The sequence below is a fragment of the Oreochromis aureus genome, linkage group 11 (genome assembly GCF_013358895.1).
Source record: "Oreochromis aureus strain Israel breed Guangdong linkage group 11, ZZ_aureus, whole genome shotgun sequence".
In the NCBI taxonomy this organism is placed as follows: Eukaryota; Metazoa; Chordata; class Actinopteri; order Cichliformes; family Cichlidae; genus Oreochromis; species Oreochromis aureus.
Window position 1 is genome coordinate 11782232 of NC_052952.1, and position 20652 is coordinate 11802883.

The 20652-nt window shown below is 39.0% G+C and overlaps 2 protein-coding genes across 4 annotated transcripts; both read left to right on the forward strand.

The window, feature by feature from the left end:
- The first annotated feature begins 709 nt into the window (after positions 1–709).
- On the forward strand, positions 710–7631 carry zgc:101716 (uncharacterized protein LOC492784 homolog). Its single transcript, XM_031733131.2, has 8 exons — positions 710–910; positions 1577–1678; positions 2289–2432; positions 3946–3996; positions 4582–4726; positions 4857–4986; positions 6398–6530; positions 7127–7631. Exons 1-8 carry the CDS (start codon positions 806–808, stop codon positions 7397–7399), a joined length of 1083 nt encoding a protein of 360 aa, XP_031588991.2. The 5' UTR covers positions 710–805; the 3' UTR covers positions 7400–7631.
- A 344-nt stretch (positions 7632–7975) lies between these two features.
- Positions 7976–17442, forward strand: LOC116314933 (snaclec agglucetin subunit beta-1-like). 3 transcript variants are annotated; one of them, XM_039619822.1, is made up of 5 exons: positions 7976–8505; positions 8804–8827; positions 15920–16010; positions 16633–16781; positions 16959–17442. In XM_039619822.1, exons 1-5 carry the CDS (start codon positions 8472–8474, stop codon positions 17303–17305), a joined length of 645 nt encoding a protein of 214 aa, XP_039475756.1. In that variant the 5' UTR covers positions 7976–8471; the 3' UTR covers positions 17306–17442. The 3 variants fall into 3 exon arrangements, with proteins under 3 accessions (XP_039475756.1, XP_039475754.1, XP_039475755.1); XM_039619820.1 differs by lacking the exons at positions 15920–16010; positions 16633–16781; positions 16959–17442 and adding exons at positions 9466–9772; positions 10182–10330; positions 10508–10994; XM_039619821.1 differs by lacking the exons at positions 15920–16010; positions 16633–16781; positions 16959–17442 and adding exons at positions 9478–9772; positions 10182–10330; positions 10508–10994.
- Positions 17443–20652: the final 3210 nt, after the last annotated feature.

Sequence of the window (20652 nt, forward strand, 5' to 3'; positions counted from 1 at the left end):
CTGGCACTCACTTTGTCTGGCTGGGTCTTCAATACACCTGTGGCTTCAGCTTCTGGATCTGGGTCAACGATCAGTGTGTATTTTTTGATCAGTGGGCTCCAGACAAGACAAGAACAGCAGACTGTGGCATAAGTAGATTCATGAATACAAGTGGGAACATTTGTGGTAAATGAAGTCTGTTTATGATAAATATAATTTCATCTGTGCAGTGTAAGAAGACCCATGGATTGGTTTTGTTTATTCAGTTAGACGGTTGTCAGTAGTGGCTTGTTGGGTTGTAGCAAACTGTCCTCTAAAACTCTTAGAAACATGTTATTATTCATTTTTAACAATGGACAATGTTTCTAAAGTTACATTACAGTACAAATTGTATTTCATAAAACCTTGGTATGATGATTATGTGATACTAAAATCAGTAGACTTTTTGTTATTTGGTTATATTTGTCAATTACCTGCATCACGTCATCATGCCGCCTGGTTGGTGGGTGGTTTGGAGACTCAACTTTGTGGCTCAACTCAAGAATGTGGTGACATAAGCTTATTAAAATTGATGCCATATGTGCATCAACTTGGAGGCTGAGGGGTAGCGCTGGCAGCCACCAGTGTGGTGTAATGTTTCAGTCAGGTTTACAGATATTCAGTGATTGCATCTGTGTTTATATCCAGGGAGCTGAGTGGTTACTGCGTCATCAGCCGGAACCTTTCTGTCCGGAAATGAATTCGTCGGGCTGTTTAACCAAGCACACAGTAGTTGCTGTATGGGCAGGCTGTATTTGTGGAGTAAATTGTATGTATTTAGCCCCAGATGGAGATATTAGGAAGCACGTTTGACGACTCGGTGTTTTCGGAGGTCAGAGACCGAGTGTGTGTGTCTCTGTCTTCTTACAGCGCTAAACTGTGTGAGCCAGAGGTGAGAGTCTTACACAGAGACGTTACTAGATGAAGCGCGACACTTTCGGAGATTTGACGACGGTGAAAAGATAGACATGAAGGTTGTTTAGATTATCCTTCGTGGTGAACACGAACACAGAGCATTATGTGAAGAACAAACACGGAGCTAAAACACTAAAGTGCGAATTTCTGTTGTAACGTTTACGAACTGACATGTAGCTCATACGGGAGAATAACTGTAACTATGGTTTGTCATCTTAAAGCGTTTGTGTCAAATTAGGCTGGTGATTACAGACAGTTTTTAAACACACAAATTAAAGGAAATGAAGTTCATGCCTCTAAATAAGTGCCCAAATAAGTACCCTGTTGCATTTCTAGAGGCCAGACGTCTCCCATGTTATTGTAATTGGCTGAGTCGGTCACATGTTTCGTTTACATGGAGAGAAACAAGCAGATAAATCGGATATCCTAGTTTTTAAGTTTTTAATATTGCTCCTCACTGATATTTATGGTGCTTGCTGTAAGTTAAACTGCATTATTATTATGCTGACGTTTAAACATAGATGAAGCTGAGTAGCTGCTGCATCATGGCAACAATGGAGACATGTACTTCTCTGGCAGTGACTGACTGAGCAGCATCCTCTAACAGCTTCATGCTGTGTAGTAAAGTTGTTCCTCTCTGCAGTGGTTTTGTGACAGTGCTGCTCTGGATACTGAAGATTCTCTGGAGAAGCAGAAAGTCTACAAGTTCAGAGGTGACCTGGCTGTGAGACAAGGAAACTATCAGGTACTGTCACTCATTCAATTTAGTCTGTGCTCTCTTACATCAAACACTTCCTCAAATAGTATCCAGCTTAGTTTCACTGGGACAAAGAGGCCTATTGTAGCAGGTATTTGTATAGCTGATAAACCTCCTGTACAGCTGATGCAAACTAACAGGCAATAAAAAAAATTGTCCATTCATGACCATCACTTTGTTGCTTTATCAACAGCATCAGTATTTGAATATTTCTGTAAGACTGTTGTAAAGTTATGAACAAACAAGACTAGTTAGATCATTTTCATATTTCCTACCCAGTAAGTCACCTCAGAAAACAGCAGCTTCTATAGTTCCATTTCACACAGCCAAAGAGCACAGATGTAGTCAGCAGTGGTTTACACAGCAGCAACATTTCCAGACATGGAAAAGATTTCCTAAAATATTAAGAAGAAACTTCTGTTTCAGTACTTTGAAATAATAAAACCTACAGAAGCTGTTTAAGGGTTGGACCAAATCAAACTGTTTAAGGGTTTGACTCTTCCTGTTGTTGTTCCTGCCACTCTCACTTTTCCACCTTAACATTTGTAACCTTTAAAAGTCTTGTTTGGTTTCTCTTTGTTTGGTGTGTGTGGGTCAGAAAGCCTTGGAGGCGTACAGCAACTGCCTGCAGTGGATCGCTGACAACAACCTGACCATTAGACGAGATGTAATGGAGGGGATGGCCCGATGCTGCACCAGACTGGGACAGAGAGACAGAGCGCTGGAGTTGGCCCAGTTACTGGTAATTCTTTACCTGACTGGGTTTTCCATGAGGAACAGTCAGAGTGAATACTGTCAGCTGTCATGTGACCATCCTGTGACTTTTTATCTACTTTTTAAAAATCTATCTGTCTTCCTTAACAGTGACCCTGTCTGCACTATAAACTCTGAACACTGAGGGTGTGTTCCACAAGACCCTCCTATCTCCTTTTCCTAACCTCTCTTCCTCTTTTTTTTGATGAAAACATTGCGATCAAGGAAAAGTGGGTAGGATAATTGAAAAGCATTTAGGAAAAGAGAAGAGCTGTGTGCTGAGAATTGGAACAACCTTACTCTAGACGGATGTTGAAACTAACTCATACAGATCGACTACAAAATGTGCATCTTATTTCACCACAATGTGTTCTAACCTCACTCTGCTTGTCATTTAAATGATAACAGCCTGTGAGAAATATCTCTTTGGAAATTATAAAGAAGAAGGAACATTTAGGGCCAGATTTACTAACGATCTGCAGCACTGCTAGGCCTTCTTTTGACATTTTAAAGGTGCATTTACACACGTGGCACAGTCACACAGTAACTGGGATGGACACATTTTTTGTGTTTCTCTGCACATTGTACACGTCAGCTGTTCCACTCACATTTCAGGTTTATATGGTGGAACAGTTTGTAATATTATAAAGAGACTAATCTCCGCAGAATGGTGGATTTTACTGAAGTGAACTCACTGCATCTTTGTAAATAAATTTTAGTTCCTTGTGAGTAGGTCACGCTGCAATTGCGGCATCACAATAATTAGCTCCACTTAGTAAAACTGTCCCATAGCCTATAAAATAAATTCTCATCTTTTTGTCTTATATTTACCAGCTGTGATCCAGTGGAACATACTTCTTTCTCCCTTTTTTAGGATTTCTGTGACTGCAATAAAATTCCATCCATCCATCCCTCCATCCATCCATCCATCCCTCCATCCCTCCCTTATACCAGCTGACCTGAAGTAAAAATAAATTTAAGACAATCCTAAAGTCTTCAATACAGCAAAGGACGAGCTCATAATCTTTACAGAGCTTATATAAATCCATGTCCTTCATGCCATAATCTGCTGATATAGTTTTACATTTTAACTGCAACCTGTTAAAGTCACAGCTGAACTCTGAACATCACACAGCTGGATTAAAAACTACTTCTTGATGAGTTGTTTCTTCATGAAGTATAAAATGCAGTTATAATTAACATTTCCATGTTCTGCACCACTTTGTTTATAATGTCGATTGTTTTCATTAACAGTCGGATGGTCTGCAGCTCTGAATTATGGTATGCCATCTTCTCCCCTTCATAAAGGATGTTCCAGGAAGCAATAAAGGAAGGATTGAAGAGTCACTTTTCTCAGTTAGGACCTTAATAAGCAAAATGGACTATTGAAACACACCCAGAGTTTGTCCTCAGAGGCTAAAAGCCTGCAGACCAGATTTAGTGTGAACTGGTTTAACTCTAATCTGGACCTGAGTAGTAATATGTACATGATCTCTCTACAGAGCAAAGACGCCTCCAACACCTGTCACCTAACCAGCCTCCTGCTGCTCAAGGTCAGCTTGAAACACACACACACACACACACACACACACACACACACACACACACACACACACACACACACACGCACAGAAGGCAATAATGAAAAAAGAACAAATAATATGGAGAAAGAATATCCACCCATCAGTCGCAGAGGGACTGGAACCTATCCTAACTACCATAGTGCGAGAGGCGGGTTACAGCGTGGACAGTTTGCCAGTCTGTGGCACGGCTAACATAGGGAGACATCCATTCACACTTATGCACCTGCACACATATGGGCAATTTAGATTCACCAGTTTAGTTAACACTGCTTGAGAGAGAACCCACCCCGACACGGGCAGAACATGCAAACTCCACACAGAAAACCCGCGACTAGATGATAGATTCGAACCTACAACCTTCATGCTGTGAAGCAACAATGCTACCTATTGAAAAAAAATGTTTGGAAGTGATTAATATTGTATTATTCTTTCATTTTATCATTGTTACTTTTTTAGAAATCATTACAAAATGAGTAATTTAAATATCGAAGAATCAGCTCCACTGTTTTGCTCCCAGTATTCTTGTACAAATCTAATGTTTACCTTTTCTCCAAGGTCAGCATCTACGAGCATTTTGGAGCTGTAGGATCAAAGATGTCGTCTCTGCAGCAGCTGTGTAGCCTGCTGCCCTTTAACCCCTGGCACTGGTTCAGCCTGGGACAGATGTGTTTGCAGCTGCTGGACAGAAACAGAACCACAGGTAGTATTTACTTGACTTCCTGCTTCAAGTGTCAAAATTTTTGATGTATTACTATGTTAAATGCACTCTTTTTTACAGCAGGTTATCAAAGATGTAACATTTTTCCTTTGCTGTATTTATGTTTTTGAAGAATCCTTCTCCTCTGAGAGCTGCAAATCAACAGATGAGCAGGAGGACAGAGAGGGGCATCAGGAGGAGACCGCAGAGCTCAACGAGGACAGAGTCTGGCTCAAAGCTTGCACTTGTTTCATCAGGACAAGGTACAGCATGTGACTCTGACCCCTGTATTTACATTCTGTATGTTCATATAAACCAAAACACATGCCAGCTTCACAGAAGTGCCAGCTAAAAATATTCAGACAAATTATAATAGTCAAAGTTTCCTTGAAAGACGAGCTGGCCTGATGTTTGGTGAATGACTGGAGTTTGTGAGATTAAAAAAGGTAAAAAAACCCATTTGAACATAAAGAAGTAATGTGCCCTAACCTCACTTGTTTTAAAAGCCATCACACTGAAAGAAATCGTCAGCCTCGATCAGGGGTCTCAAACAAACCACTGCTGGCACTGTCATCTCATTGGAGGACCACTTTAGTAGTACAAAAAACAAACAAACACCCACAAATATTTCTGAAAATGTAGTGTTTTGTTTGTTTTTTATTTCAAATATTGTATAACAAGACAAAGCTGCAAATGTGAATGCAATTTTTAAAAAAATTTTTTTTAAGCTAACTGAAGCCTTTCATTGAACTACCACATAAACAAATTGGTACTCTCTTTCATGCCAGACACGTGGCAGCACTTCTGCTATATTTGTGTTCATATTTAACAAAATAGAAATGCATAAGTGTAAGTGACATAAGTGTACACATTAGTTTTTGACTGCTACTGAAAATTGTTTTCTTTACAAATAACTCTCACTGAACTAACACGTGTTTGTCTTCTCTGCTCATATTGCCTTCATATTAAATGATTTTTTTTGCTTTTTAAAGAACGTATTTTAACATTGCACTCAACAACAGACAAATCCTTCAAGGACTTCAAGGGCCAAATTTCATTATATTTCTTTACGTCAAAATACGGGCTGCAAGTAGGGGTGACGTGGGCTGCAAGTGGCCCCGGGCCGTGAGTTTGAGACCCCTGGCCTAGTGTGAATATAATAAGATATACTCTTCTTATCCTAACAGTGGGCAAGTTGCTGGATTACAGTAGCCAAAACAATTATGACTTAACTCTTACTAATTAAAATATATACAATATGACAACACAAAATAGGTCAAACAAATCTGACACTTGCAGTAAATAATGACATTAGTGAAATAGAAAATGGAAAAAAATAAAAATTAAAGAATTCAATTAATGAAAACCAAAATTTAAGACGGTAACAAATAAATGCAGTGATTGTGGTGTGAAGTGGAGCTGAAACAGGTGACTGAATTAGAGAAACTGCTCCGCTACATGTCCAATAAGTGGTGCAGAGTGTTGTATGGATCCTTTAATTATCCACAGCCACAGTTTTTTGGATGATGTCTGTGCCAGCTGTCAAGTTTAGTAATAAAAAAGACCAAGTATAGACCAATAATACAATAATACAGGGTATAATATTAGATATAATAGTACTCTACAAAGTTTTAAGCTAAAGGGTAAATCACATGGTCTTGCTGCCTCCTACAGACTCCTGTTGAGAATCCTACGACAGCAGCAGTCCTCCTTTGTGCTTCAGCGTAGTGAAAGAGTCCTACAGATGACAGAAGAGGCGTTACAGCGGCTAAACCCCAAACAAGAAACCCTGCAGGCTCTCACTGAGGTGAGAAACCTTCTTGCACACATACTCTGAAACCAGTTTTTATAGTCCTACAAATGGGTCAGCGTACACGATTCTGGTTGGAGGGGTTTTCACACACCAGACTTACTCCTGTGCAGTTCGTCAAGATCCTGATTGGGTGTCAGTGGAAGTGGATAACATAAGCTTCTGCTGAATGTTGACTGGTTGACAAGCGGGCTTGATTAAAGAAAGTGGTGACAGTGGATTTACAGGAATATGGAGAAGTTCAAAGACAAAAAAAAAATATGGCATGAAAAGCAAAGACAGTGCCTGGAGTAGACAGTTCATTGTTTTTAAGACTTTACTTCAGTTTCACTTCAGGTCTTTGTATATTATATCATTGCTCCTCTACACGGTTGGCTTGGGGGACCAACAACAGCATGAGCATCAGTGGCCCACAGACCATTTATACCACATACTTAGACTGCATCCATCTGGCAACTTGGCTCTCTGCAGGTAGACGGGACATGCCGTCTAGCTGGACTACAAGACCTGCTTGAGGAGGCTTAAATTCCAGGCAGTTTGGGTTAAATTGGCTCATTTTTACACACCAACATTATCTCTCTTTGGTCTTCCAGGTGATGTCAGAGGACCTGATCCCAGAGAAGATGAGGGAGGACTACCAGGATGGGGAGAGCCTGACCAGTGTCTCTTTGCACAGCTTCAGACAGCGCTGGTGGAATAAGATCTTACTGACAGGCGTGTTAGAGACTGACGGGCAGCAGCATGAAACACAATATCCTCATGCTGCAGTGTTGACTGTTTACAAAGGTGCACACAGACAGGAAGGAAGTGAAGAACCAGCTGAAGATGGTTCAGACAAGCAGCACAGTGAATGTGGTCGTCATTAAGCCTACAGACTGAACTTTATTTAAATAAAGCTGAATATGGCAGAAGATGAATCACAAGTCCCTGAAAATTATAGTTTTTCTTGATGTCATTGTTTTTTCTCCATGGATAGATGATCCAGCAACAACACTTTTGTCCTGCAGTACTACCGACTGTCCATCATTGGCCAAGTTGGTCACATTACTGAAAACTATGTTGGAGGAAAAACCCAATAAATTTGGATAAAAAAATGTGCACATGTGAGAAGCACTTTGTCTTTTTTTTTTTCCTGTCCCCTTCAGTACTACAGCAATCAGAAGGCCTGAGATTTTCCCAGAGAGGTGGAGTCTAAGGCCTGACCTGACGCATAGACATAGAGAAACAGGCACACACAGACACAAATATGCATTCCCACCCTCCACATGTATACAAATACTCAGCAGTGTGAGAAGCACCTTGCTATAAATAATTCTGCATGAAACATGAAGTCCAGACTAAATGCAGATGCAGAGCAGAAAGTAGGACACAATGATGGACTTGTGAGGGTAATTTTTTCCAGCAGCTTCTAAACGAATGATTGATTGTTACAGGATGTTCGCTTTGATCAGTGTGTCAGAATATATCTGTTGATGGTCAAATGCTAGTTAAAAACATTAATAATCTCTTTTTTTTCATGCAACAGTCTGCTGTTGTTGACTAAATGTCCACCTGTTGAAATATCACTGAATATCTTTGTATTCACACAGCCTCCACCGATTAAAGTATTTGCATGTGCTGCTACTTGGATGCACACACAATGTTGGTTGAACATGGTGATCATAACAATCATGGTATGTTCACAATGCAAATCAGATGTAAAAGTCTGGGAATGCTTTGCCTACTGAACATAACAGCCTCACTCTGAATGTAAACAGGAGAAATGTATATTTTCATGTTGGCAGCTATGAGGGAAGTGACAGAAGTACAAATCCAGCTGTGACTCAGAGAGGGGATCATATCAACATCAGTGTGACTACAGAAAACTCCAGAGTGAGGGTAGAAGTCTTTTCTTTCTCTTATTAGAGGACACATTTGTGCAAAGAGTCTAAAGTAAAGATGCTGTGGAGTCTGTTGTTCATCACTTTGATTGGTAAGTGGATCATTTGATGTTCCTGCCTGGCACAGTGATGTTTCAATGATCGTTATAAAGAATGAAAAAGATCAAATATAACAGTTCAGTTTTACTGTGAGTTGATCCAAACTGCTCGATAAAGCAAAAGTCATTTCATTTAGTTTAAAGAGGATTTGACTTTAGTAAAGCTGGTTTCATTTCTGCCTGAGTATTGAAGGATGGTTTACATTCTGTGCTTTCTGCTGTATTACCAAACAACAATATCAGAGCTGGCAGTAATTCACTCATTCTTACATCGTTCTCTGAAACTTCACAGGAAGATCAACTCAACAGGATCCAGGTAAGAGTGCATTTCTAATCAGTTTCTTCAGGTTATAACAAAAGTACGATGGTACTTCTGTTGTGAATATACTTATTTGTAAAGTAACGTATTTAATTTTATGCCTCCTTAATTGTTTTTATATTTTATTTTTCAATTTATTTATTTGTGCCTCACAGTAGACATCATATCTGTGGGACTGAAGCAATTTTATCTCTATATTAATATCTGTATAAATGTATGATATAAATGTAAATTTATATTGAATTATATTCTATGATACGTGATCACTGTGATTTAGAAATAAATGCTTTGATAAACCTGCAGTCTTTGGTGTGTGGGTGGGAGTGGATTATGTTAAACAGGGTCATCCTTCAGGATGTTTTGAGAGTCAAATTATTCATTTCATTAATTTTGATGAATTTTCTTTCACCAACTGCATAACTATTCAACATTTATAATGTAGGGAGGCTGCATGGAAATAATCTGTGTGTGTGTGCGCGCTAAATATGTTTGCCAGAAGAGATTTAGTCAGATCATGAAGTCATAATTCAGATTCATTAGGAGTGAAAAGGAGATTTTGATAAAGAAACAGCAAAAGCCTCAACCTGAAGTATTATTACCACTGACCTTGATTTTTTTTTAAACTTTACTTTCAGTTACATCATCAGGATGTAGTCCAGGCTGGGAAACTATCAAACTGGATGACAAAGTGGCATTTCAGTCTTCAGACGCCACAAATTATTATGGTGTCAAATACACTGCTGACAGAGCTTTGGATGGAAACTATTTGACATGTTCTGAAAATTTAAATGATCACATCAGCTGGTGGACAGTTGACTTATTGGGTCTATATGAAATTTCCTGCATCACTATTTACAACATAAATCAATCAAATATTGATCTAAGTGGTGCTCGGATCCTCATCGGGAACTCATCTGAGAGAAATGCTGCTGACACCACTGAGTAATACCTTCATCTTACTTTGAATCATTCTGTTCTCAGTCAGGCTCCAGCATGTCCAATATTTTTAGATAATTATAATGAATATTTAAATGTCTTTAATCCAGTAATACAGTAACACAGATAAACCTGTATCAGTTCTATCAAATAAAACAGGTCTAATATGATGTGATGTGGTTTGGAGTAATAATCAAGTATATGTGTAGAATATAAAATCTTTATTTATTCTCATTTTCCTTTGTTGTTTATTTGTAGGTGTTTTCCTTCTTTCTAAAATGTTCTCAGACAGCAGCTCACATTTATTATCCAGCTGTTCGACTGTCTCCACTGTTTACAGCATGATTTAATCAAACAGAGCCAGAAACACAACTCTTTCTGTACATCTGTCCAAACTTTTGTCTTTTTTTTACAGGTGTGCAACAATCAACACAAAGACTAGTAGAGAAAATAATACATTTAACTGTGAAAATGAACCAAAGTGGGGGCGTTATGTAACTGTGTACAAAGACACACCAGGGTTTGTAATTCTGTGTGAGGTGACGATGAAAGGCAGAAAAAAAGGTACAATAAAACATTCTTACCCACTAAGTTAACTGGTCAGTCAGTAGAGTCAATATAAATGTGTAAATGTTGACAGTAAGAATTATGTGCTTGAATTAACACAGCATGTTAGACACTCAGAAACACTGTTTGGTTTGATGCTTCTAAGTTTCATGTTTTTGATGTTTTTCCTTTTAGAGCCATTTAAACTGATTAAAGAGAACAAGACATGGGAAGACGCCCTGTACCACTGCAGAGAGGAACACATGGATCTGGTTTCCATCCTTGATGAAGAGACCCAGGGCTGGGTTGGGTTGGAGGCTCAGAAGGCTGACACTCCCTTTGTCTGGCTGGGCCTTCAATACATCTGTGGCTTCGGCTTCTGGATCTGGGTCAACGATCAGTGTGTATTTTTTGATCAGTGGGCTCCAGATGAGACAAGAACAGCAGACTGTAGCACGAGGGCTGCCATGAATAAAGGTGGGAACCATCTGTGGTACAAGAAGTCTGTTTATGATAAATATAATTTCATCTGTGCAGTGTAAGAAGATCCATGGATTTGTTTTGTTTATTCAGTTAGACAGGTGTCAGTAGTGGCTTGTTGGGTTGTAGAAAATTTTCCTCTGATAAATCAACGGTGATGGGTTCAGGCTCAGTGTAGCAGGAAGATAAACAGTGGTGAAATTAAGGAGAACTTTTCTATTAATATTCAGAAATATGTTATTATTATATATTACTTTTGATTGTATTTCATGATACATTGATATGATGATTATATGACACTTAAATAATTAAACATTCAGTATTTTCTATAATTTAGAATTAATAACTTATATATATATATTATTTCCTTTAATTGTAAATGGATTGTTGACCTTTGAATTGGTTTACTCGTGTCTGTCATGTTTAAAACTGCTGAAAAAATAAAACATAAACTGGAAAACAAATGTTTGTCAATTCAGCTTATTTTTGTTGGGATGTTTGTCAAGTTTACAAATGTTCAGCGACTGCGTTTGTGTTTCAGATTGTCTCCTTTAAATTCACTGAATAGCTTCATCCATCAAAACAGCTTCATCCATCAGGCTGTCAGGAAGCTTAACTCCCTCCCGATTCTGCCCCCTCTCCCCTCTCTCCTCCACGGTCTCACTGAACTCTGTCACACACACACACACACACACACACACACACTCTCTGACTCACTCACTGGCCTGCACCAGTTATTAGTCACTTTGTGGAGCATTGGACTGCCATTACCTCATAAAGACTTTGTTGTTACACTATCTCCTACCGTACATTACCAAATCTCCATTTGCACTATTTGCCTATTTGCACTACCTTGCCTGGTTTACACTCAATGTCATTTACCCTTACCTGAATATTGTATATTGTATAGCTTTTTTTTGTTATATGTAAAATTGTACTGTATTTATTTAAATTTTTACTTTTTAATTATTTTACTTGCATTTTTAACCACTCTCTTATATTTAAATGTTCATTTGGGTTTGAGAGTAACGAAATTTCTATTCTCTGTATGTCCTGTACATGTGGCAGAATTGACAAATAAAGTTGACTTTGACTTGACTTTGAATAACTCCATATATCATTTTTACACTGTAAATTGCATGTTTCAGTTAAAATGGTCATTTGCAAAAAAGTGTCTTTTTAATGTTTTCAAATGGAGACAGTTCAGTAACGACCACCAGCCGATGCCCCTTTTATTCAATCCATGAATTTCAACCAGTGATAATTATTCTGAATGAGTCGGTATGAGCTGTGAAATTAAGGCATTTAAAGGGTTTTAATAATATAGCCTTCATTAAAGCCACAAAACTAACTGAGATCAGGTTCCACACCCACGACTGTGTTTTGAACTAATGTAACATTGATTTCATCAAAAAAAGGCCAGAAGTTTCTGATATCTTTTAAAAGACAAACTGTGTTTTTGTGCAGGATTTTCCAACAGGTAACCTGTGCAATAGTGAGCAACTGAGTGCAAAATCTTTACTTTCTTGAAAATTGTTTTTTGCAGTGTATGTAACTGAACTGATTTCTTTTGACACACATCTTTTTTCTGACAGTCTGTCACCTAATCAGCCTCCTGCTGCTCAAGTCAGCTTCAGTCTGAAACTGCTTTTCATTAATCATATTTTTTAAGATCTCATTTTCCTTTGAGAGCTGTGACTCAGAGGACACGCAGGAGGACAGAGAGACTGAGGGACATCAGGAGGTGACAACGGAGCTCAGCGAGGACAGAGTCTGGGTCAGTGTTTGCATTTTTCTTCATTAGGACAAGGTACAGCATGTGACTGTAACCTCTGTTTTTCCATTCAGTATGTCACATGCAAACAGTAAATCAAAATATGAACCACGGGGACACAGTGTTTCTTTTTCACTCTGTTTCATAAACCACTACTGCATTAGAAGTAATTATTAACCCCTCAAGCACGCACACCTAACCCTAAATGCGATCTCCTCCCTTTTGCCCCCGTATCTGGGGGTGTTGGTGCTTAAGAGGTTAAACTCTCCCTCTCCTGTAGTTTGATTTACATTATTTCATATACTTTTCCCACTTACCGTTATCAGACCTGTTCTTTTTTCCTAGGTTTGACTATTATCTTCCCCCTCAGTGTATCCTCACCTTGCATCAAGTCTCCATTGGTAATGTTCCCCTGTTTAGTCCTTCTTTTCTCTCCAATGTTTAGTTAAGTCTTGTTCTGCGTTCAGTTGTGTCTTCCTGTGTTTTTGCAGTAAATGTTGTTTTCTGTTCCTGGTGTGTGTACTTCCCCTGCCTCATCATGTTTATACTTTTTAGCTGTTCCCACCTGTTTCCTCTTCCCTCTTAACCTCAGTTGTATTCCAAATTTACGTTCAATCTCATTTTCCCAACCTGTTTTCCTTGACTTTTGAGGTTAAGGGTGGGTAGGAAAACTGATAAGAACTTTGGAAAAGAGAAGAGCCATGTGCTGAGAAATGGCACAACCTTGCACTGGTCTCCTTAACAGTGCCACATGTCCACTGTGTTGAAACTAAAATGTGCATTTTGCTTACCACAATGTTTTTTAACCCAGTTGTTCTATGCAGGTCATACAAATTAGAACTGGAAGAGAATATTTAAACGAGTGACTCAAATGTAAATTAAGAAGTCTTTTTTTATTTTACTTTACAAACTGCATAAAAACCCAAAACCAGATCTTAACGGCAGACTGTACTTAATTAAACACCCCAGTACAAAGTCTGAAATGTAGCTTCCTGTGCTTTTGCACGAAAGCCATAATGCTGATTTACTTTGAAAATCCCAGCAGCTTCTCTGTTCTCTGCTCCAGTTGCACAATGACCAAATGTATTTAATGTTCAAAGAGCAAAGTAAGAACTACACTTCAAGACTGTACATGACTGTGGCAGGGGAGTGGTCCCTGGCTCAGCGGCAGGGGAGGAATGGTGCTTGTTTGTTGACAGTGTTTTCTTTCCGTTTGTCTATATAGTGACAGCAGAATCAAGCGGGAGGGAGAGCTGGACTGGAACGGACTGTTTCCCGTGAGCACAGAGCATCAATAAATACAAATACTTGTGAGCACAATCACCGCGTGTGTCGCATACTTTACAATGACAAAATTCATGTTATTGGTGATGAATTCGACTCCCTGCTGATTGTTTCAGTGAACATGGAGGGAGTTCTTAGTGAGACATTGCTCCACCATATCATTATATGAGTTATTAATGTGACATGGGTTCAGTTGTGTAGGTAGTTTGTTTCAGCTAGCTATGTAGCGATTATTTTTGCTTTAGCAATGAACAATTTCTTGTTCTTTACCTCCCACTCAGCGTCATTATTTACCCATCTAGTTTTAAAATACATGTAGCTTTCTGTACTTAGAAAGCTTTCATCCTGGCTGCAGTGAGAGGTGAGGGAATCTGTACAAGATACACATAGATGTCATTGAACTGGAGCTCTAGGACAGACGTCACTTTCAGGTATTTAAATAAAGCTGAAAATATAGTTCTTCTTGATGTCGTTGTTTTTCCACCATGGATAGATGATCCAGCAACAACACTTTTGTCCTGCAGTGTGATTGTCTACTATTGGCCGAGTTGGTCACATTACTGAAAACTATGTTTGGGAACAAAGACAGTAAATTTGGATCAATTTGGCTATAAATAATTCTGCATGAAACATGAAGTCCAGACTAAATGCAGATGCAGAGCAGAAAGTAGGACACAATGATGGACTTGTGAGGGTAATTTTTTCCAGCAGCTTCTAAACGAATGACTGATTGTTACAGGATGTTCGCTTTGATCAGTGTGTCAGAATATATCTGTTGATGGTCAAATGCTAGTTAAAAACATTAATAATCTCTTTTTTTCATGCAACAGTCTGCTGTTGTTGACTAAATGTCCACCTGTTGAAATATCACTGAGTATCTTTGTATTCACACAGCCTCCACCGATTAAATAAATTTCCTTGTATGCTAAAGTATTTGTACGTGCTTCTACTTGGATGCACACACAATGTAGGGTGAAAAGGCTGAATGTAACAATCATGGTATGTTCACAATGCAAATCAGATGTAAAAGTCTGGGAATGCTTTGCCTACTGAACATAACAGCCTCACTCTGAGTGTAAACAGGAGAAATGTATATTTTCAATGTTTCAATGATCCTTATAAAGAATGAAAAAGATCAAATATAACAGTTCAGTTTTACTGTGAGTTGATCCAAACTGCTCGATAAAGCAAAAGTCGTTTCATTTAGTTTAAAGAGGATTTGACTTTAGTAAAGCTGGTTTCATTTCTGCCTGAGTATTGAAGGATGGTTTACATTCTGTGCTTTCTGCTGTATTACCAAACAACAATATCAGAGCTGGCAGTAATTCACTCATTCTTACATCGTTCTCTGAAACTTCACAGGAAGATCAACTCTACAGGATCCAGGTAAGAGTGCATTTCTAATCAGTTTCTTCAGGTTATAACAAAAGTACGATGGTACTTCTGTTGTGAATATACTTATTTGTAAAGTAACGTATTTAATTTTATGCCTCCTTAATTGTTTTTATATTTTATTTTTCCCTTTATTTATTTGTGCATCACAGTAGATGTCATATCTGTGGGACTGAAGCAATTTTATCTGTAGATCTATATCTGTATAGAAGTATGATATAAATGTAAATTTATATTGAATTATATTTGATGATACGTGATCACTGTGATTTAGAAATAAATGCTTTGATAAACCTGCAGTCTTTGGTGTGTGGGTGGGAGTGGATTATATTAAACAGGGTCATCCTTCAGGATGTTTTGAGAGTCAAATTATTAATTTCATTAATTGTGATGAATTTTTTATTCATCAACTGCATTTATTCAATATTTATAATGTAGGGAGGCTGCTTGGAAATAATCTCTGTGTGTGTGTGTGTGTGTGTGTGTGTTTGTGTGTGTGTGTGCAAAACATGTTTGCCACCAACATTCAGTCAGATCATGAAGTCATAATTCAGATTCATTATTTAGGAGTGAAAAAGAGATTTTTCCTAAAAAAAACACTAGAAGACCCGGTCTAAAGTATTATTACCACTGACCTTGTTTCTTTTTTGTTTTTGTTTTTTAAACTTTACTTTCAGTTACATCATCAGGATGTAGTCCCGGCTGGGAAACTATCAAACTGGATGACAAAGTTGCATTTCAGTCTTCAGTCTACACAGATGTGAATGGGTACAACTACACTGCTGACAGAGATTTGGACGGAGATAATACGACATGTTCTGACACTTTAAATGATCCCATCAGCTGGTGGACAGTTGACTTATTGGGTCTATATGAAATTTCCTGCATCACTATTTACAACATAAATCAATCAAATGTTGATCTAAGTGGTGCTCGGATCCTCATCGGGAACTCATCTGAGAGAAATGCTGCTGACACCACTGAGTAATACCTTCATCTTACTTTGAATCTTTCTGTTCTCAGTCAGGCTCCAGCATGTCCAATATTTTTAGATAATTATAATGAACATTTAAATGTCTTTAAACCCAGTAATACAGTAACACAGATAACCCTGTATCAGTTCTATCAAATGAAATAGGAGGTCTAATATAATGTGATGTGGTTTTGGATAATAATCAAGTATGTGTAGAATATCAAATTTTTATTGTCATTTTCCTTTGTTGTTTATTTGTAGGTGTTTTCCTTCTTTCTAAAATGTTCTCAGACAGCAGCTCACATTTATTATCCAGCTGTTCGACTGTCTCCACTGTTTACAGCATGATTTAATCAAACAGAGACAGAAACACAATCTTTCTGTACACCTGTCCAACCTTTTGTCTTTTTTTTACAGGTGTGCAACAATCAACACAACTACTAGAGGAGAAAATAAAACATTTAACTGTGAAAATGAACCAAAGTGGGGGCGTTATGTAACTGTGTACAAAGACACACCAGGGTTTGTAATTCTGTGTGAGGAGACGATGAAAGGCAGAAACAAAGGTACAATAAAACATTCTTACCCACTAAGTTAACTGGTCAGTCAGTAGAGTCAATATAAATGTGTAAATGTTGACAGTAAGAATTATGTGCTTGAATTAACACAGCATGTTAGACACTCAGAAACACTGTTTGGTTTGATGCTTCTAAGTTTCATGTTTTTGATGTTTTTCCTTTTAGAGCCATTTAAACTGATTAAAGAGAACAAGACATGGGAAGACGCCCTGTACCACTGCAGAGAGGAACACATGGATCTGGTTTCCATCCTTGATAAAGAGACCCAGGGCTGGGTTGGGTTGGAGGCTCAGAAGGCTGACACTCCCTTTGTCTGGCTGGGTCTTCACTACATCTGTGGGTTCGACTTCTGGATCTGGGTCAACGATCAGTGTGTATTTTTTGATCAGTGGGCTCCAGATGAGACAAGAACAGCAGACTGTAGCACGAGGGCTGCCATGAATACAAATGGGAACCATCTGTGGTACAAGAAGTCTGTTTATGATAAATATAATTTCATCTGTGCAGTGTAAGAAGATCCATGGATTGGTTTTGTTTATTCAGTTAGACAGGTGTCAGTAGTGGCTTGTTGGGTTTTAGGAAACTTTCCTCTAAATCAAAGGTGATGGGTTCAGGCTCAGTGTAGCAGGAAGATAAACAGTGGTGAAATTAAGCAGAACTTTCATATTAACACTCAGAAACATGTTATTGTTTATTTTTTAACAATCTGTCCTCACTGCCTCCTCTTTGTGTCTGAAGTTACATTCAGTACAAACTCCTGCTGTATTTATTTTGATATGATGGTTATGTGAAACAAAAATAATTAGAGTCTAGGTATTTGTCACAAATCTTAAGATTATAAAATATATATTATATTCAACTTGTATATTTTTTTCTTTCATTAAAACATGATGTTCTCGTGTCTGTCATGTGTGAACCTGCTGCAAAAATAAAACTGCAAATGGAGCACAAATGTTTGTCAATTCATTTTTTTCACCTCAACCACATCAATACGCAACCTGGTGGATGGGTGATTTGGAGACCCAACTTTGTGAACACGGTAACTTTAGAATGAGGTGATGTTGGATTTTCAAATCAATGCCACAGCTGCATCTCCTAGGAGGAGGCTGGAGGGGAAGCACAGGCAGCCACCAGTGTGGTGTGATGTTCCTATCAAGGTCCTTTAAACACATTGTATAATTCTGTATGTTGTGCACAGCAAGACAACACATAATAATAATCATAACAATAATCACAATCATAATAATGGCTCTGTAAAAGGCTTCAGATAGTTGCAATGTCTTCACAGTTTTTACATGGAGAGAAATTTCTTTTTAAAAAGGCTTACAGATGTAAGTTTAAAGTATGTACAGATGTAAATTGTATAATAAAAATAATTATAAATATTGTCTTGATGCAATCTCAATCATCCAGGTTAGTAAATCTCCAAAAGTTGATTCTGTTCATCTGGATGTAGCGTTTTCAGTGGGAGAAACGTTTCATCACTCATCCAAGTGACTTCTTCAGTCTCAGCTGCAGGTTTCCCCAATTTTATAAACAGTACATTTGCATAATGACTGAAACCAGCCCACTGAAGCAACAATAGGCTGGGAGGTCAGTTCCTTAATCATGATTATGCAAATTCTCATGACCATTTATCAAAACCCACTGATCAATGGCCGTGAGTACCATTCACAGAGAGTTGGGGGAATGGCTGCAATCACAGCATTGTAAGCTGGTGACAGATGTACCCTTAGGCCCCCTCCTCTATTCAGAGATGGTCTTTCCCTTTTCACGTAAATGGCCTCCTTGACTCCTCGCTCAAACCAGCGTTCCTCCTTGTCCAGAATGTGTTCATCCTCATCATTGAAAGAGTGTCCACTGGCCTGTAGGTGTAAATAGACTGCAGAGTCCTGGCCTGACGAGGTAGCTCTTTTGTGTTCTGCCATCCACTTCGCCAGAGGTTGTTTGGTTTCCCTGGTGTATAAGTCCTGGCAATCCTCCTGGCACTTAACCGCATACACTATATTACTCTGTGTCAGGGGACCCGATCCTTGGAGTGGACCAATTTTTGGCGCAGCGTGTTTTGGGGATTAAAAGCCACAGAGACGCTGTGTTTAGAGATTTGATTTTCACCCAGGTGTCATCCACATAACTGAACCAATGACTTGGTGGTGTTCCAGGGTAGAATAGAAAAGCCCTCTTTTCCACTTCTTCCATATACAAATTGGCCACGATGGGTGAAACTGGGGAGCCCATGGCACACCTATGTTTCTGCCTGTAGAACTGACCCTTGGATGTGAAATAGGTGGAATGAAGACAGTTCCAAAAGCAAACACACTTGGTCGATGCTGAGAGTGGTCCTGTTGCTGAGGTTGGTGTCATCCTGTAATCTCTTACATACTATCTCCAATGCTTCCGTGACTGGGATGCAAGTGAAGAGAGATGTAACGTCGTACGAGACCATGGTTTCATCTGCCTCCATAATGACATCTCTCACCTTCTCAACAAAATCCAAAGTGTTCTGGATGTGATATTCAGAGCCGCCTACCAATGGGTTGAGGATCGAAGCCAGAAACTTGGAGATGTTATCATACAGACAATTGGTCTTAAAGGTGCATCCTATTTATGTATCTTCGGTACACCATACAGACTTTGTGTACATTCCCCTGGGTACAGCCTGTGGTATGAGATGCGGTCAATAGCCTTGTCTTGTTCTAACCGCTTCAGAAAGTCTATCACCCTCTTCCTCTAACCACTTCCTGGGTCTCATTTCAGGGGCTCATAAGTATTTTTGTCACTGAGCGGTGACAACAGTAATGGGGGGCATCTAAAAGCTGATGTGTACCGGAAACCTACGCATACGGATCAGTATTTAAGGTCTGACTCTCATCATCCACTGGAGCATAAACTGGGTGTCATCAGGGCGCTACAACATAGAGCCAACACCATCCCCAAAGACACAGCGGCCAGGGAAGCAGAAGAACATCACATCAAGAAGGCCTTGAGTAAATGTGATTATTCCAGCTGGACATTTGTCAAAGCTGGGAAGGTGCCTAAAGAAAGCTCCAGCCAATCCAGGAGAGAAGGACAACTGCTGCCTAAGTGAAAACCTGTAGTGATCCTGTATGTGTCAGGAGTATCGAAACATTTGAGACACAGGTTTTCTAACCACCGTCTCTCTGTGCCTTTAAAAAAAGACTGTTGTTTGCTCAAACCTGCCTTTAACTCGCAGGCCTTTTCCGCTCGCAGTGTGCTGCCCTTTGGGTAGTTAGCATGGTAGCTTGTGTGACACATTCAGAAACGTCTCTCCACGTTGTGCCGCTTTGCCGTTGCCACAGTCGCCCAGCAAATGAGACACATGCATGAATCGTTCACAGTGGTAAAAAAGAACTCTTCCTCCCATTCATTGTGAAAATGATATGTTTTCTTTCTTTTTTCAGACATGTTTCCATGGAGACCAGCTAGTGCTGATCTAATATGAAACATTTTTTTAAGTTTAAAAGAAAAAAGAAGATCTCTTTCAAATTGACACCAATGCAAGTGTTATTTAAAAAGAATAGCAACAATAAATAGAAATAAAAGCAGCTTACTGGTAAGTGTCTATGGTGAACTATCTTTAGAACAGGCCCGCGGGCGACCTGGTTCCCAAGGGCACCATGTTGGTGACCCCTGCTCTCGACAATGGGCCTGTCTCAATATAGGTACTTGTGCATACTTGCGTTCTCGTTTACTCGTGATACGTCATCAGTCGGAGACCAAGTACTGTTCAAATTCAAAGTACGCATCAAGCCGAGAACACAAAAAATTCCCGCATGTGTTCTTGCTCTGCTTGCTTTATCAAGCATGCATCGGTGGTGACTGTCACTAACCGATCCGT

Coding starts and splice junctions, on each gene's coding strand:
- zgc:101716 (XM_031733131.2), top strand. CDS start 806: ATGGAGATATTAGGAAGCACGTTTGACGACTCGGTGTTTTCGGAGGTC. Junction 911..1,576: donor CTAAACTGTGTGAGCCAGAG/GTGAGAGTCTTA, acceptor TCCTCTCTGCAG/TGGTTTTGTGACAGTGCTGC. Junction 1,679..2,288: donor TGAGACAAGGAAACTATCAG/GTACTGTCACTC, acceptor TGTGTGGGTCAG/AAAGCCTTGGAGGCGTACAG.
- LOC116314933 (XM_039619820.1), top strand. CDS start 8,472: ATGCTGTGGAGTCTGTTGTTCATCACTTTGATTG. Junction 8,828..9,465: donor ATCAACTCAACAGGATCCAG/GTAAGAGTGCAT, acceptor CTTTACTTTCAG/TTACATCATCAGGATGTAGT. Junction 9,773..10,181: donor AATGCTGCTGACACCACTGA/GTAATACCTTCA, acceptor TTTTTTTTACAG/GTGTGCAACAATCAACACAA.